The 18,198-nt window shown below is 44.2% G+C and overlaps 1 protein-coding gene across 1 annotated transcript in view; it reads left to right on the top strand.

Annotated features, from left to right (window-relative positions):
* The first annotated feature begins 8,027 nt into the window (after positions 1-8,027).
* The window catches only part of CCDC80 (coiled-coil domain containing 80), a 33,507-nt gene continuing 23,336 nt past the window's right edge, over positions 8,028-18,198 (top strand). The window contains exons 1-2 of the mRNA XM_082839682.1: positions 8,028-8,467; positions 8,884-10,784. Coding sequence (XP_082695808.1) covers positions 8,895-10,784 — 1,890 coding nt within the window. The 5' untranslated portion in view covers positions 8,028-8,467; positions 8,884-8,894. The remainder of the gene's footprint in view (positions 8,468-8,883; positions 10,785-18,198) is intronic.

Below are 18,198 nucleotides of genomic sequence, written 5' to 3'. Positions count from 1 at the left end.
GAATTTATGACTGCTCTTGTGTGGATACCATTTCCCCCACCATTAAGCTGAGTATTAGGCACGTTTCATACATTAAAACTAGCCATTCTCAGTCATAGAGACAGATTCATAGAGACAGAAAGTAGAATAGTGGTTACCTGGGACTGAGGAAAGGGAGGAACAAGCAGTTATTGTTTAATAGGTACAGAATTTCAATTTGGGAAGATGAAAAAGTTATGGAGATGGACAACAATGTGAGTGTACTTAATGCCACTGAACTCTACACTTAAAAATCATTGAAATGGTAAGAGTTGTGTATATTTTACCACAATAAACAAACAAACAAGACTGAGAACTTTTGAAGCAAATCAACCCAAAAGCTTGCCACACTTCAGGATGTTTTATTTGTGTGAGCTGACAAATTTCCTGTCATTTACAGCAGCGAGCCGCGAATCTGCTGTTATTTGAACCGTGAAACACTGTCACAAAACCATCTTTAGAAAAAAAATTGAATCCTATTATTTATATAAAAAATAGCCATTCACATTTTTATAGATGAAGAAACTGAAGTTCAGGGAGCTTGACACTTTGCCCACGTCACACAACTAGTAAACAATGAAACTGGGATTCCAGTCTAAGGTTTGTTAGGCTGCAAATTTTGTGCTGTTTTCTCAGAGGCAAAACAAATCCTATCCAATGAATGAGTGAAATCTCCAAACATGGAAACTGTTCTCTAATCAGGAATTCTTTTTCAATCTAAGCTGTTCCTCTCATTTTGATGCGGTTACTAACATTTATTTGTACTGACTGAATTTTCCCAATAGTTAATGCCAAGGTTTCTGCCAAAATCCACCATCACAAATTATTTGTAAAGGGACCACATGATTTTATTTCCCGTACTTAACTTGTAAATAAAAATATTATTTAAAACTTTGGAATGTTACCTGTTAACATATTCAAAACGAATTCGACTTTGAACTTTTAACTTGCTTTGAAGACCACATTGTATTTGATCTTCATTCTGGAGTTTTTGCAACAGACGTTGGTTAAAAGCATTTAAGTTAGAACAATATCATTTTTTAACAGAGATTTTTGAGATGTGATCACAAATGAATGTGACTTTTTTTTTTTTAAACAGCAGAGTTCAAATTAATATCGTTGACTTCAAAGCAGTCATCTTAGGAGACTGTAGATAGTGACGTTCCAATTATTCATTCATTGAAACACGTAAGTACTTATTCTCTGCCAGACACTCAGAGCTTTTTCCTCCAAAACTAATTAATGAACCATGCAGGAAACTTATTACTTTATAGTCATTTATTATTTTGACCCCAACCAGAGTTATACAGTTTGGTCATCTACCTCATTCAATAGACTTAGCTCCTTCAGACTATGACTAATACTCAACTCCAAAATCAAAGGTTGAAGAATTGACAAAGTTGAAGATATGCCAAAGATTCCTTGACATGCAGCATATAACCACTTTGATGAGGCTAGCCCCGATCGTGTCTGATCACCCCATCTTAAATGGTACATTTCTTCATTCACTATAACTTTTCCCTTCATTATTTTTCTTTAGAGTGCTTATCTCTCACTAACAGAATGTGAATTCCATGAAAGGAGCGATTTTTGTCTGTTGCCGTATTCCCAACACTGGAATAATGTCCAACACATAAAAGGTGCTCCATAAATAGTTTTTGAATAAATGAATGAATAAAATGAAGATTTATATTACTTTACATAAAATGTTTTGCCTCAATGTCACAATTCCATAATTCAATGCACGTATAAGGTTTAATTTTGATGGTTTATAGTGCTATGTCTTTTGTTTCTACTATTATTATTTAATAAATAGAGATAAAGGGACACTCTGGTTCATTAAGTGTAGTTTTTTTTTTCTTTTCTTTCCTTCTTTAAAGCGATATGTTGTAGTTGGGTTGTGTTCTGGGGTTTTGCCATTGCTCCTTTTAACTGTAATTTTTTGTGCCTTAACTATATGCAGGGTGCTGTGAAGGATGCAAAATAAATGTCAGGCTATTCCATGTTCTCAGAAGCTTAAAGATCTGCTTGGAAGGAAAGAAGCCATATATGAAGGACAAAAAGATCAGAAGAGTGATGCTGTACAAAATACCTTCTCAGAGAAAGGAAAGTGATTCATACTGGAGTTTCTGGAAAAACCCCATGGAAGAGATAGTTACAGGGCCTGCACATTGCAGAATGAACTGAATGTGGGCACATGTAGAAAGGACTTGTGGGGAGAGGGCCAGAGGTAACATATGGTTCAAGTTGTGAGTGAGAATAAACCCCCATGAGCTCCTGCCTTTCTCCCACCATGAGCTGCCCCTCCTCCCCGTCCCTTATCCTCTTCTCATCTTCTAAATATTGTACGCCAGGCCACAGAACTCTTCATCTCCGCCTATACTTGCTGCTTAAGTGATTTCTCCCAGCCTCGTACTTTAAATAACCTTCCAAATGTATAATCCCTGCTCAGTCCTCTTTGAAGTTTAGACTCATGTACCAACAGGCTAATCAACCTTTGTACCAGAGTGTTAAGTGGGAATTTAAAAAAAAAAAAAATTGTGATTGTTTCTGCCCTTGTTGGCTCTATCTCCAAAACATCTACCAAAGAGGTTGGCTTTTCTGCACCTTCACGGCCCCTGGCACCCCAATTCAACCTACCTGACCTTTTGCTTACACTAGTACAATAGCTTCCTCGCTGGTCTTCCTGCTGCCATTCTTGCTCCCATACTCCGTTCTCCATGTAGCACCCATTTCACACCATGTATCAGGTTTTCGGAAACTCTACTCAGTATTTTGTAATAACCTATAAGGGAGAAGAAGCTGAAAAAGAATCTGAATCGCTGTGCTGTACACCTGAAACTAACACGACGCTTGTTAATCAATTATACTTCTAATAAATAAATCAATAAAATTTTAAAATGAAAGAGAAAAGCCCTCACCATGTATCAGGTTCTGACACATCCTCACTTAACATCTTTCAACATCACTCCTCTGAGACACATTTGTGACATAGTCCCTGCTTCGGTGTCTATGTGCGTGCTGCTCCCTCTTACTTAGACTGTTCTTTCCCTCCCCTGATACTTGAGTGACTTGCTCCCCTAGCTTCACTTAGAATCATTATCCTTGACCCTTATCTAATACGGCCTCCTTCCTTTCATCACCTTATACTCCCTTCCCTTTTAAAAATCTCTTCCAAGCACATGTCTAGGTCTAGGTCTATTTATCTGTTCATATTCTTATAGTCTGTTTCCTATTACTGGCACAGAAGCTCCATGAGATCAGGATGTGTTCATTGTTATATCCCTAGTAACTAGAGCAATGCCTGGCATTGAATAAATATTTGTTGAATGAATGCATTACCATCCTTATGGCTCACCCCTCCTCATGTAAATAAGGTGATGTCCTGAGTGATGTGATCAAAACCTGAAGTGCGGGGTCAATACAGAGAAACAAGTGAAAGACAGGGCAATCCTAGCAGGACAAATGCAGGATACAGAGCCTAGATGGGAACTGGGAAAATGAGGATGAAAGGCCTGTTAGGCAATCTAGCACGTCCTGCCAGGCAGAGTATCTTGGACTCTTGTGGACCCTAGCGGACTTTAGAGCCAAAGGAATATACCAAGCAAGTTTTCCAGGTGCCACTCAGGAGTTGCCATGGGAAGCCTCTTTCACGGTAAAGCCTGCTCCAGGAATCAAAGAGGCAAAATCTCCAAGAGGAGTGGGGCCATAGTCATGCACTGAATTTTTACATGAAGATAAAGTTGGCAGTGCTGCTGCAGAGAGTATAATGGACTAATATTTGTTTATCTTCTCCAGTGGGCTGTGAGCTTCTGAGGGGAAGACACTGCCTCATTCCCTACCATTCCTGGTATGAAGTCTGTGCTCTTGCAAACATTTGGGAGAAAGAAATTGGACCATTGCTCTCTACTTGGTTATACCTAAGGACATGGAGAGCAACATATTCAGAATTTTGCCCTTGAAACCTGATTGATATAAACTTTTGTATGCATTAAATGGCTAATAGCTGACTTTGAACTCAGTACAGGTCACCCCCTCCCAATTCACAACTAACCCTTCAAGCAGCAAATTGAGGGGTTAAAGACTTAAAATTTAAATGTTAAAGATTTAAAATGAGCCATTAAGTCATTCACATAGTTCCTTAATCTCTGCTATGGCAAAAACCTTCAATTTGCTCTAATTAGGACTTCAACATTTTCTTAATTAAACAACTTTCCATCTGGAAAAAAATGCCTTCAAGGTCCCTCTCACCCAAAGAAACCTCTGAAGTAATCAAAACTAAACGAATAAAAAAAGAATATTAAAACTGTTCTTCCCAATAGTTTTGGCCACTATGTGTCAGATAACTTTTATTTTTATTTATTTTTTTAAAAACGTATACACATACCTCAACTTCAGATTAAACCTGCGAGCTTGTTGACATTTCAGAGACAATTTCAGAGTGTTCCTTTTTGGGGATTACCCTTTCTCAGAATTTCTCTGGGTAGCCGCAGCAGCAGCATCCTGAGTTCATGGTCATTGTGGGCTTTCCGCTTGACTTTGCTGTTCATTTCTTCACTTTGTCCTGCACTGTGAACGCTGAGAGAGAGAAGAGTTCATTTTCATTCTGAATGACATAAACGTGGCTGAAGACTGAACATTGATTACAGTCTGCAGATGGAAGGGAAAACCACGTAGCATGATCCCCGATGTGAATACTGTTTGTGTCTCTGCCACAAAGACGTGAAAAAATGGCTCTGCTATTCTTCCTGCTGGGGGTACAGGACACTGAAGAGTTTGCACTTTTTTCCTCTTTAATTTTTTTCTGGTTTCCTCTTAAGCAAATGATTTTTTCAGGCACTAGAACAATGTTTTGAATCGAGTCGGTAAGATCCACTGAGGTTTACTCTGTGTAGGGGACCAACTATGACAGAACCCATAGTTCTTCTAGGGTGCCTGGGACAGGTTATTTTGCTGAGTCTTGGTCTCAGGTCGCTGCAGCCTTAGGTCAGCGTGGTTCTGATCAGTTAGCACACCAGCTTCTGAATGTCTCCTTACGTTTACTCTCATTTTCATCAAATAATCACCCCCATCCCAATGTCTCTAAAGCAAACCTGTTTTGCACATTCTTTCCTTCCCTCCCTCCAAATTACTATGTGACCAATGTCAAGGCAGTGTCTTGTCCGTGAATCTCTGAATTAGCATTTCTAAAATCTAGTTTTGAATTTTATTCTTTTTACCTTTCTCTGACTCAACATCAATCCCCCCCTCTCTAAAATCTCTCTCCTTTCTTTCTCTCTCTTCTCTGCAATTAGTTAATGTTTCTTTCTTAGGTTACAGAAGAAAGGGAAAGATCTAGGTGGGAAACGTTTAAAAACAGGGCTCTTAAATCATGGACTGGAAACTGAGAGTCATTGCAAATCCTACATCATTATGGGCTTTTTCAGAAAGGGGTGCATGCTAACTTTCTTCCTAGGCCCTTATCAGACATGTGCTCCCTGGTCTTCCCTGGGAGGTTTTTCTGAGGTCCCAGGGAAGGCTTTGGGTGTTGAGATTGAAAAATCCTGAGCAGGCACCAGAAGTCGCATGCTGCCAGTATGTCTGCTGGACGTGTGGGAGCTTTGGGGAGACACTGAAGTGGAGGTATTAGGTCCTCTCCCGCGTATGTGTTTAGCACGCCATCTAGTGGCTGAAGCTCACAGAAGGGAAGAAAGCCTAAGTACCCCAGAACACCCAGCTCAGGGTTGGGCAGGCTTCCCCTCTGGGTCAAACCCAGGTCGCTAAAGTGGCTTTATTTCAACTTTACCCGTGCATAGGTGACAAATGTTGTGCACTTCATTGGGAGGTTGGTGGAAGTCATGGGACAATCAAGAAAAAAGATAAAAGAGGATCTATTAAGAAAGGCAAAAAGTACTGCTAAACAATTATTCCAGAAAGTAGGACTCTAAAAGTGTAAGTGCTCTGACTGAGCAAAATAAATGAGACTCTTCTATGAATATGGGGAACACAAAAAGAAATTGAAGGAAGAGAAGAAAGAGAGGGCATGGGAAGAAAGTGAAAGGGAGAGGCAGGATAGCATAATGCTTTGTAGACAGTTCCACACCTGGGTTCAAATTTCAGGGCCACCTCTTAGTATTTGCGTGACAGTAGGCAGTTACTTAAACTCACTCAGTCTCAGGTTGTCCATCCGTAAAGTGGGGATGATCCCACCTATCTCTTAGGGAGGCTGTAAGGGTTAGATAAAAGAATATAGGAAAGTGCCAAGACCAGAGCCTCACGTGAAAATGCTCAATGAATAGGAGTTGTTATCAGCAGGGAGAAGACAGAAGGAGGAGAAAAGAAAGAAGCGGGGAGACCTAGTAAGGGATTGTGCGGAACACATTATGGTATGAGAAAGGAAATCACATCTAGGACTGTCCAACTCAGCACAAGGCATTTGATCAACTTCACAGGTGAGTCCCATGAAAGGGGAAATCTCTGCCTCCAGGGGACAGACAGAAGGCCTCTGCCTGAGGCCCACCTTTGTTCTGGACTCACAAGGATCTGAGATGGCTCCACAGGGGGGCCTTCCTTCTTGGCACCCCTTGGTCTTCACGCTGTGGACTGAGAGCCTGACACTCAGCCCTCTACAGATCTTCAATTCAGTGCTGAGAGCTTATGTGAAGGAAAAGTCAATGAGCAGTCGGAGATGGGGCTGATTAAAGGGAGCAAGAAGGGACCAGGTTTCATTCAGAGAGGGCAGCCATTAACATGGCCTAGCGTTCAAGGGACCTCCTGCAAACCCTGGCTCACCACTGTCCGTGGCAGTTGATGCTGACTGAATGCACTTGGAGAGCCTGGAAGAAATATCTGTATAACCCAAGGCATCTTCCCTCCCCACTAAAAGCTGAATCCTCATGGCAGATCCAGGTGGTGGATGCACAGAGCTGCCTCAGTATCTCCTTTGGAAACCCGATATGGCTATTTCTAAGGATTGCCTAAAGCCCTCTGGACACCTGAAGCCTCCAGAGAGCAAGACATCACGACACACATACACACACACACACATACACACACACTCATGCACATACACTCATGCCGTCTGAGGAAGTTCTTAGCCTACCATCTCTAGCCAGAGCCCAGAATTGGAGGTCATAATGGCCTTTCCCTGTGTAATGGCTGCCCACAATCTCAGGGGAACAGCAGCCCCTGCCTGCATTTCTAACCTTTTACCAGCTTCCTTTCATGCCAAGGAGAAACTAGGAACAAGAACACAGTAATATGATCCCCGGTTAGCATAAAATAAAAACAACCCAGCCATGTTTTCCACGGGCTTTTCCAACCTCAAACGAAATGCATGAAGCAGGGAGGAAGAGATAAAAATACATGCATGGAACTATAAATATACATACTGTCTGTGTATGTATAGCCAATCATCCTCACGCAAATGAGTATCTGTCTCTAGGAAAACCAAGCAGTCAGATGTAGAAATCTGAGAATTTTCGCTTTCCGAAGTGCAGTCTGTGTACAGACAGGAAGGGATAGTGCCCTGATGACTCAGTGGGGAAGGGGTTAAGTCCTCAGCCATCCTGTTCTAAAGTGATTTATGATGATGTGCAGTGTTTCAAAACTCTCCCCCCCCCCCCCGCCCCAGCCCGACCCCAAAGAACAGCCCCTCTCTCTCCCCCAGTCCAGGCTCAGGCTCACCATGCTGAAATGGGAAGGAGGCGGTGTTTTGCTGATCTGTTAAATTCTTAGTGAAGTTTCCTTGATTTCCAGTGGCTGCTGTTGTTTGAGTTTGGTTTGGATCAAAACTGAGGTTGTCCTGGCATTGCTGGGACTGAATCCAGGCAAGAGGAAGAAGAAAAAGGAGAAGGAAAAGAGGAGAGAAAAAGGTGGGAAGAAATAAAGGGAGGAGAGAAGCGTAAGGAAAAGAAAAAAGTCCTTTTTCAACATCACATTCCTGTGTTTTCCCTCAGCCTGGAAACTATATTAATCCCAGTGCTTTTACGCTCGGAAACAAAGGGACTAAGCCAGACTGTGGGGGAAAGGGTGATAAGAAGGATCCTGGAACTCGAAAAAGAGAAAGAGCGAGATTCAGAAATAGCTGGGGCTCCACTTTAAGGGGCGTCCAGTACTGTCGGCCGGGGGCATTGGCACACACAGACACACAAGCCTGAGCAGAAAGAAGCTGCAGACAAATGGAGATGCAAAGACTTAAAAGGACAGCTCCTTTCACCTCATTCTACTTGTCAAGAAGGTAAAAAGGCACAGCCAGAAAGAAAAGAAAAAGCTCAGCCCTCAGGTCCAGACAGGCGGTGGTCTGCGTGTGGCTTTGGGAGCTGGAGCTGCAGTACACCCCTTTGTATCGGACAGCCTCGCAAAGGAGAAAGAGAGTTGGGAGGAAAAGTATTTCATCTAGGAACTGTCCTGGGAGCACACTTCAGATTACATTTTAAAGCCTCTGCATTCCATCTCCATGAGCCACCATGTAAGTGTGTAATCCTGCCTGTCTTTGCTGTGCTTGTTTGTTTCTTTGTCGCTTATTTGAAGAAATGAAATGGGAATGTTGTCATAATTGATATGCTCAGTGTGCATTTTCTCTGGAGCATCAGACAGTCAGTTGAAACAGTGCAAGCATGTTGAATGGGTTTCCTGCTTAATATAGCTGTCTCTGCTAAGCACTGACAAATTACAGGGACTTAAATGCAACAGGATCTCATCCGACTTTCCATTCCCTGACCTGCCTCCTTCTTCTTCTCTAACCGCCCCCCCCCTTCCCCTCCCCTTGGCCAAGATAGAGAAAGAGATAATGCCCAGCTCTGTTTGCAATTAAATGATTTTCTTTCTTTCTTGTTTTACTCTGCCCTCCCCTTTCTGTCTTTTGACCCTGCTGCCTCCCCAAAGTGGATTGCACAATGACATGGAGAATGGGACCCAGTTTTACCATGCTACTGGCATTGTGGCTGGTGTGCGGATCAGAACCCCACGCGCATGCCATGAATAGAGGGAGCCGCGGAGGGCAGAAAGCGCCTCCGGTTTCCCCCGTCAACAGAAGGCCAGCTCGGTTACTGAGGCACACGGGGAGGTCTCAGGGAATTGAGAGAACCACTCCGGAAGAACCAAACCTCCAGCCTCTCCAAAGAAGGAGGAGCGTACCGGTGTTGAGAGTGGCTCATGCCACGGCACCGTCAGCCTCCCTGGGTATCCACGGGGCCCCAGTGAGAACTGAGCGGAGACCAGCAGCCCGGAGCTCTCCCCGTGAGATGGTCCGAGATGAGGGGTCTTCAGCTCGGTCAAGAATGTTGCGCTTCCCGTCTGGCTCCAGCTCTCCCAACATCCTTGCCAGCTTTGCAGGGAAGAATAGGGTGTGGGTCATCTCGGCCCCCCACGCCTCGGAAGGCTACTACCGGCTCATGATGAGCCTGCTGAAGGACGACGTGTACTGTGAGCTGGCGGAAAGGCACATCCAGCAGATCGTGCTTTTCCACCAGGCAGGCGAGGAAGGAGGCAAGGTGCGGAGGATCACCACTGAGGGCCGGGTCCTGGAGCAGCCCCTGGACCCCAGCCTCATCCCAAAGCTGATGAGCTTCTTGAAGCTGGAGAAGGGCAAGTTTGGCATGGTGCTGTTGAAGAAGACGCTGCAGGTGGAGGAGCGCTACCCTTATCCGGTCAGGCTGGAGGCCATGTATGAGATCATCGACCAGGGCCCCATCCGCAGGATAGAGAAGATCAGGCAGAAGGGTTTTGTGCAAAAATGTAAGGCCTCCGGGGTAGAGGGTCAGGTGGTGGAGGAAGGGAACGATGGCAGAGAGGCAGGAAGGCCAGGCCTGAGCAGCGAGAAGAGGAAAGAGGAGCAGAGGAGAGCACAAGTGCTGCCAACCAGAGACAGTCGGCTGAAGGCGATAAGAAAAGCGGCCACCGCTGCGGGGGCCCCTCCTCCACTGCCCACAACCCCACGGGCCACCACCCTGCCTCCTGCTGCAGCCACAGCAGTGACTCGGGCCACCTATCGGCCGGTGACGGTAACTGCAAGACCTACAACCCCTGTGGGCTTTCCGACCACCCAGAGGCCCTGGACCCCCCGGGTGCACCCTTCCTCGGATCCTCACAGGGCCTCAGCAACAGCCGAGGTGGCCACTGCCAGGGGCCCCGTGGCCTCCAAGAACCTCTACCCTCCACCCAGGAAGGAGCAGCCCAGGGAGAGGCCGCAGACCGCCCGGAGGCCCAGCAAGGCCACCAGCTTCGAGCGCTTCACGGCTGCCCCTCCCACCACCGTCTCCGAGCCCAGCACCAGGGCTGGCGCCGGCCGTTTCCAGGACAACCGCACGGACAGGTGGGAGCACGGCCCCCGGGACGCGAATGTGGGGCCGGGTCCTCACAAGCCTGCAAAGGGGAAACCTCCCCAAAAGAAAGCCCGGGACAAAATCCTTAGCAATGAGTACGAGGGTAAGTATGACCTCAGCCGGCCGACCGCCTCTCAGCTGGAGGAGGAGTTGCAGGTGGGGAATGTTGCCCCCCAAAAAGCGAAGGAGTCTAAAAAGCACGAAAAGCTTGAGAAACCCGAGAAGGAGAAGAAAAAGAGGGTGAAGAGTGAGAAAGCAGACAAGTTACTCAAGAGTGAAAAGCAAGTGAAGAAGGACAAGGCTGAGAAAAAGAGCAGGCAGGAGAAAGAGAAGAACAAGAAGAAAAAGGCGGGGAGAACGGAGAAGGACGGGCACCTGAAACCCACGAAACACTTCGCTCAGAGTCCCAGGAAGTCGGTGACCGACCTGCTGGGGCCCTTGGAAGGCAAACGAAGGCTCCTTGTAAGTAATCTTCTCCTTGGCATTGTTCTGTGGGCCGAGGCAGTGTCCGGCCTTGGTGTGTTATTTTTCTAAAATCACATTGTTGGATGGCAGCCTGTGGCTGAACAGGTGCTATGTTCATGCTATGATCATGAGGTTTGTCAAGGAAAGCCAGCCAGGCCAGTGGTTCCTTTTGGTTAAGATATTCTATGAACCTCTATCCACACAGACCCGCGGCCCTAAGTACAGAATCAATGACTGGGGGATCTTAGCCATGAGCCCAGGGAAGCACCTGTGCTCAGCTTCTTCCAAACCCATCAGGCCCATCCCCACTTTACTTCTGTCTTCCACAGGACAGTGGAAAGATACACAGGAGGATACCGCTCCCTTTTGCCAAGTGCAAAGAATAAAAGAATACCTAAAGTGGAATGCACTGGCCGTGGTCACAATTTAGGAAAAGTGTTTCTCTCTGCATGAGCTTAAAAACTAGAAGCATGTGCATGGGTAAATGGCAGGTGTCCTCCTTTCCCCCCTAATTAGGTATATATCAGCAGTTGGAAGACTCAGGGGAAAGTAGAGCAGCCTGGGTGGGGAGTGGGTATGACGGGAGTGGGGAAGCGTCCTTGCTGGTCTGCCCTCACGAATATACTTTTAAAACCAGCTGGCTAAAATCTGCTCCCCTAAACGCTGCCTCCCCCACTGCTTTGCCACTGTCCAAAGAATGATACCAGAACTTAGTCAGACCCAAGAGGGCTTTGGACGGGAATAAGCACCATCTTAAACGTACAGGCATTCTCATCTCTTCTTCTCTCAATGTCTCCTTGCCCCGATTTTAGTGCCCTTCCAAGAAGGGCACTAAAAAGGGGCTAGGGGCCCTTTTTTGCCCCTGGCTTCTTAATGTTACATTTTACTCCAGGCTGCCTGGGAGGAAAAGGGCATAATGCAGTTAATTCAGAGAAAAAGATCAGCAAATGGATGTTGGGTAACCTGAGTCAGGAATAATTCTCTCAGCTAGCTGGGTGGAAGGGAGCTGTCCCATGCCATTGAGGACAGCATCTATCCTGCTGAAGACACAAGGTGACTCCATGCCCTGTGTTCCTGCCACCGAAAGAGATGGCATCTCTTAGAGGGTCTTTTAGTTTTTCCAACTAAATTTGGATTAATGATCTGAGCAAAGTGACTCTGTGTCCATGTATCTTTATTGGTTTCAAAAAGTTAAATGTGCATTTGAAATACTATTCAGAGCAGAGTCCCTTGTGATATTTATCATGGGTGGGGCATATCCCCAGATTCTCTTAGCTATTTCATCCATAGTGTGTGTATCTATGTATTAGAACAAAGCCTAAGTTTTGGTTGATTCTACAGGTTCATATGTGTGTGTGTGTGATGTGTGTGTGTGTCTTTTTACATATTTTTTGTATGCTGTTACCTCGTTTTTCACCAGAGCCTTAAAGTAACTATGTAAACTTAGGTTAGCAGAGGATAGGCTGACTGTTAGAGTAGTTTAACAGCTGCTTGGTTATTCCCAGAGTACACAGGTTTCCAGTCAGAACCAGAAGAATCACTGATTTCAGAGTAGAATTCTACCTAGTACAGAAACTCTGGGGGCAAAGTGCTGTCTCTGGGGTCTGGGAAAGCATTAGTAACATGCTCTATTGCTCTCTTTCTGAGTACCTGGGACTTTGTCCAGCCTACTAAAGCATATCACCCAACCCTGGCCATTTGGCCAGCAGGGCAGACATAGTGTTCCTCATGGTCAGGTTTTAACCAGGGGGGAAATAATCATGGGTAAAATGTCAGGATTGTAATTGTGCACCCATCTGGCAAATACTTCCACCGCCCCTAGCTTGTGAGTCAGAAGAAAGAGGTTTTCATACTATATCCCTGATATTAGTCATGCCTTTCATTTCTCTCTCTTTCTCTCCACTCCCTTAGTCAGGGATTTGAAAGCCCAGCTGGGTCTTTTCTGCTTTTAACAGTATCCCTGATCATAAATTTCTAGCAAATGAAACTCAAACGACAGGTTCTGCTGATGTCATGTGAGGCAAAACAGAAACCAGCTGGGATTGCTCATGGCAATGTTGCTCTTTGGGGTTGGACAGAGAACTGGGATTGTTATTAGAAAGAAAATACCAACAGGAGGCATTTCAGTCCCACATGTGTTCAACTGATGATCATATCAGAACTGTGTTCTCTGAAGAGCTAATGATGTCTAAAAGAAGAATGGATTAGAAAAGGCATGATAAAAGAAACACAACCTAAAGTCAAAAGATGGAGAGAAAAGTGTCTTTTTCACCAGACAGAGAGGAGACCAGTGTCTCTGGGTGAAAGATTTTGCTGGTGCCATGTATCTTCTTTCCATTCATTTTTCCTGTCAGGCATGGCTGATGTTATTCAGGAAGTTTCAGTGATTCAATTAATATTCATTAAGGCTCAGCAGCCTCCAAGCTGTTCAAGTACAGCTGACAGCATAGCCTAACCCAGTGTGCTCAAACTGAAATGAGGTTTGCATTCCAAGAAGTTGTGCTGGCCCTTCAGCTCACCTTCCCAGATTTTCAGTAACTTGCTGCCCAGCTACAGTTAACCTACTGCTTTGCATTTATTTATATCATTCTTTAGATGTGAAAACATCACATAACTGCTACTTAACTGCTTAGAGAAGCACTGGCAGAGATGGTATAGGTTATGGTCAGGTGAACGGCATCCTAATGGGCTTCAAAAGGAGCTTCAGGTAGAGCCAGGTGTCCTATTCTTAGGCCAGAGGTCAAGCCTCCAAACCCTCTGCCTCTCAGCCTGTCAACTGAAAGGGGCACATCCCGCAAGGTGCTTTGCTGAGACTGTGAATTAACTTTCACAACAGTCCCGTGAGGAAGGACTAATCAACTCCATTTACAGAGGAGGCAACAGAAGCTTAGACAAGTTGAGAAGTTTCCCAAGGTGTATAGCTAATACGGGACAAAGCTGAGAAGTTTCCCAAGGTGTATAGCTAATACGTGACAAAGCCAGAATTAGAACTGAGGTCTGTTTGATTTTTAAAACTGAGGGTCAAACCACTGCCCCGCTCTGCCTTCCCATGGGTGTGAGCTTATCATGGACATATGCCATAAAAAGAAGGGGAAACTGAGAAATGAACATTAGTAATATGGATGTTTTAAAATTCATTTTCAGCCTTGAATTACTCATATAAAGGGTGAGGTACACCAACTGTCAACATTGTGTGTTGAGCACCAGTGTACAGTTTCTGTCTTTAATACCCAGCTAGTTCTTTGCACCTCAACTCACCAGCTTTCCACACAGTCAGTGGAGAACAATAGATTGAATCCCAGTTAACCTAATCCCTCAGACTGGTTGGTGTTGGTTTGGGGGTGACAACAGTGAGAATATAGATGAACTGTTTATCACTAAAACACTGGAGTCCAGAGTGTAGCTGAAAAGCCATCATGCTGTGCCCTGAGATCTACCTACTTGTCAATGAGCAAGAGGGCTCATCACGCCAAAGTACATAGATTCAAGTTCAAGTTTAAGCATTCTTTGAAGACTGAATCTCCCATAATTCAAGTACGTTAATACTTTTAACCTTACCTCAGAAATTTGGATATTGGGACAACAATCTACTTATTTGGTTTAATTTTAGAAAAGGATATAAAGCTCCGGTTTACTAAGGCAAACTACCAGCTGGGATGCTATTTCTCAGAATCCTGTCCTAGTATTTTGACCTTAACACAGTATTTGGAATAAGTGGAGACTTAAAATGTCTTCCCCCGACATCTTCACATTCCTGTTTGTGCCCTTTACTTATGCAACCTGGCTTCATTATACTCTGAGGCTGCTTGTGCCAGCATACCAGTTGGAACAGAAACATGAAAAAGAACAACACAATTCTAAATTCACTTTACATGCCCTGATTTATCCCCACCAAACTGGAAAGAGGCCAAGTGCTAGACAATAATGTTTACTGAGAAGTTCTAGAATGCTCTTTTTAGGAAGCAGGGACTGGATACCATTTTAAACACTGTTTGAAGTAGTGCCACACTAGAAAATGAATGGGACGTAGATGTCAACACACAGGGAAAGAGTCGCTGAAATACGTTTAGATGATCAGCCTCTTTTACTTTCTGTGCTGCAAACTCGAGGAGCAGATTGAACATAAGGGAGAGTGTCTTTACCAACGGTTCGTGGGCTGCATCTTGACTTACATAACCAGGAAACCACTCCTCTGGCTGGAATGATCTGTGTAGCCAGAGGAACGTGGGCCAGAATTGTGCTTCTACTGTCTGCAGGGCAATGGTGGGGCTGGAGCTTCAGTGCCTTGAAGAATGGATCCTCTGGTTGGGGAGATATGACATAAACATGAAACAAAGAGGTAAAAGGAAATACATAAATTTCAGGTGAGCCGTGCAGACAATAAGAACAGTAATTAAAAGGAGAAAGTGAGCACTGTGGGCCAGAAGACACTTTAAGGAGGATGCTGCATTGGAAGAATGACTCAGATTCTGATAAGATGGAAGGGTGGGGAGGACTTTCTGGGTGAGAAGGGTGACATGGGTGAAGGCAGAGGAAGGAATGTGAGTGAATTATTCAGAGGCAACATACATCTATGATGCTCTGGTGCACGCAGCCTGTATATATATATTATATATAACATATATACTAATGTATATGCTTGATTCTCACTACTTTATGAGCTCATAGGGAAGTTGTTCCATAGTAAAGATGAGAAAACTAAGGTTCAGAATGTTAAGTGGCCTTGTTGAGGTTACAGAGTAGCCAGGGGTTGAACTAGGACTAAAATGCAGGCCTTCCAATTTTGACTGCAATCACCCTTTCCCTGTGCCACTCTGCACAGATTCCTCTCATTTCACAATTTAGGCCGGTCTGGCTACAGGGTGAAGAGGTCACGTAAGGGAGGAATAGGAGGAAAGTTAGCTAGAGAAAGCCAGAGGCCAGGTTGTGGAGGGCTGGAAGCTAGGAAATGAGTCATGCTAAATGAATGTCACCTCACGGGTGGGTTAAGGCTTCCTTGGGCAAAGGGCCTGAGGTGAAAGTAAACATCAGAGCCCTTTATTTATTTAAGTACAGCTCCCACTGGGTATCCAGGGCCTAAGGCTACTGTATTCAGAGATACATGGGAGAAGCTGCCAGGCAGGGGAGAATGAGGTTCTATTTGATTACATATTCTCTGAAATTCTCAATTATGCACAAGGGGGAGAAAAAGACCAAAGCGGGCTTTGAGGACTCTTAAAATCCTGTCATATCATGGTCTGTCCGTGTACTGTAGGGGTCCATGAATGGAATGGAGTCTATGTATGGATTTGAAGTTACAGAGGCAGGTAATTATCAGTCATCTAGCATATATTCTAAATATGGGCCTATCCTTCTTTTAGAACAGGGAGTCCAGACTCATTACCAGTAAATCTTACCTTCGTTTTTTTACTCTTTTGTGTTCTCACTTAAACATTCATTTTATTTATTTTAATATAGTGTATCTGTGAACAAAAAAAAGCCAGAAAGAAAAACCTAAAACATACCAACTAAAAACAAAACTCCCGGATATGGGCTACCATGAAAACCTAAAGAATTATTTTCAAATGTCATGTAGCTAATTAAAAACCTAACAAACAAAGCGAAAATACCATCACTATATCTTTTTATAGCCACCTTAAATCTTTTTTTTTTTTTTACCTTAAATCTTTTTTAAGACTAAGTATGAATCAATGAATAAATAAGGGGAAATTTTATTATTTTCCTCTTGGGAAATTATTTTTCTAAAACAAGCATTTCCTACTCACCCTGTCCATCTGAAGACGTATATAAATACAAAATCAAAAATAGATGAAATCGGGGCTTCCCTGGTGGCGCAGTGGTTGAGACTCTGCCTGCCGATGCAGGGGACACGGGTTCGAGCCCTGGTCTGGGAAGATCCCACATGCCGCGGAGCAACTAGGCCCGTGAGCCACAACCACTGAGCCTGCGCGTCTGGAGCCCGTGCTCCGCAGCAAGAGAGGCCACGATAGCGAGAGACCCGCGCACCGCGATGAAGAGTGGCCCTCGCTTGCCACAACTAGAGAAAGCCCTCGCACAGAAACGAAGACCCAACACAGCCAGAAAATAAATAAATAAATAAATGTAAAGTAGCTAAAATCATTTACATTCCCACCAGCAGTGTATAAACTTCCAGTTTCTCTACATATTTAAAAAAAATAGATGAAATCATGTCTATTTAAGATAAATAACAATCTGAGAAAAAGGAAACAAAACAAAACTTCATTCCGGATAAACTTTGTTAATGTTCCACTCAAAAGCTATTGAACTCATTTTGATTTCCATGAAGCATAGTATCTTCTCAAGCACAGAGAATTCTTAGAAGGGAAAGCCTGCAGGCAGCAATAAACACATCTCTGACAGAGCAAAATAAACAGCAGGATGAGCTGGGAGCAGATTTGTTACCATTTTGATAAAGTATTCGATAAAGAGGTTAACAACATGGTGACTTTCCCTCTGCAAAATGCCAAGCTAATAGCCACAAACTTCAGAAATATTTTATAAGGTTAGATGGGTAAGTAGAAAAGTGGTTGACAAATTTGAATTGGTCAAATGAAAGAAACCGTATAGACGGTGGTCCAGTGGTTAGGACTCCATGCTTTCACTGCCAGTTCAATCCTGGCCTCTGAACTAATGATGAGCCTGCAAAGGGTGAGTAGACAGTGTTTACTGCAGACATCAGCCTAGTGAGCTAATGGGGTTAGAGAGGTCAACAAAGACCTGGTCATCATCAGCATAAAACTTCATGTCCTTCCACTTCCAGGGTGAACAGCACATGCCTACACACTCATGGATTGTGGTACACAGTTCTGGTTTCTGCTCAGGAAGAACCTGGTAAAATTGGAGAAAGCTCGGGAAAAGGCAGCAAAAATAATCACCAGAGTCAAAAGGCTTTTATTTTGGGCTCGATTAAAACACTGAGGCAGTCTTAGGGAGAGGGTTCAAGAGGAGCCCTAAAAAATAAGAGTATCCTCATTTTATCCAAAATAATGAAATATGTTTTCCCAGATAGCTGGTGACTAAATCATCTCTTTCTATTGCTGTATCTTCTCTTTCCCCAGAAAAAGTCAGAGTTTCAAAGTGAGTGTGAGAGACACAGGGGCTAGGTGAAAAATACAGTTTTGAATTGGAGAGAAGGCTGAACTGAAAGAGTAAAACCCATCCTGTTCGAGGACTCCAACATCAGACCTCCACCACGAGCTCTATGCAGGCCCAGTGTGACAATGACTGTATTCTGTGACAATACTGGGCCAAAAGGCTGTCCTAAAAATTCTCTGCAAGGTTGCCCCATAAAAATTCTAAGCCGTCGAATGTTCCATAGTGCCTAAGGCCTGTCTATGAAACTCGACCCCGTGAGACATGAAATAATAGTGGTAACCACTGAATTCATGAA

The sequence above is a fragment of the Leucopleurus acutus genome (assembly GCF_964270905.1).
Source record: "Leucopleurus acutus genome assembly, chromosome: 5".
Taxonomy (NCBI): Eukaryota; Metazoa; Chordata; class Mammalia; order Artiodactyla; family Delphinidae; genus Leucopleurus; species Leucopleurus acutus.
The sequence above is the reverse complement of the archived record's forward strand: the minus strand, read 5'-3'. Positions and strand labels throughout refer to the sequence as shown.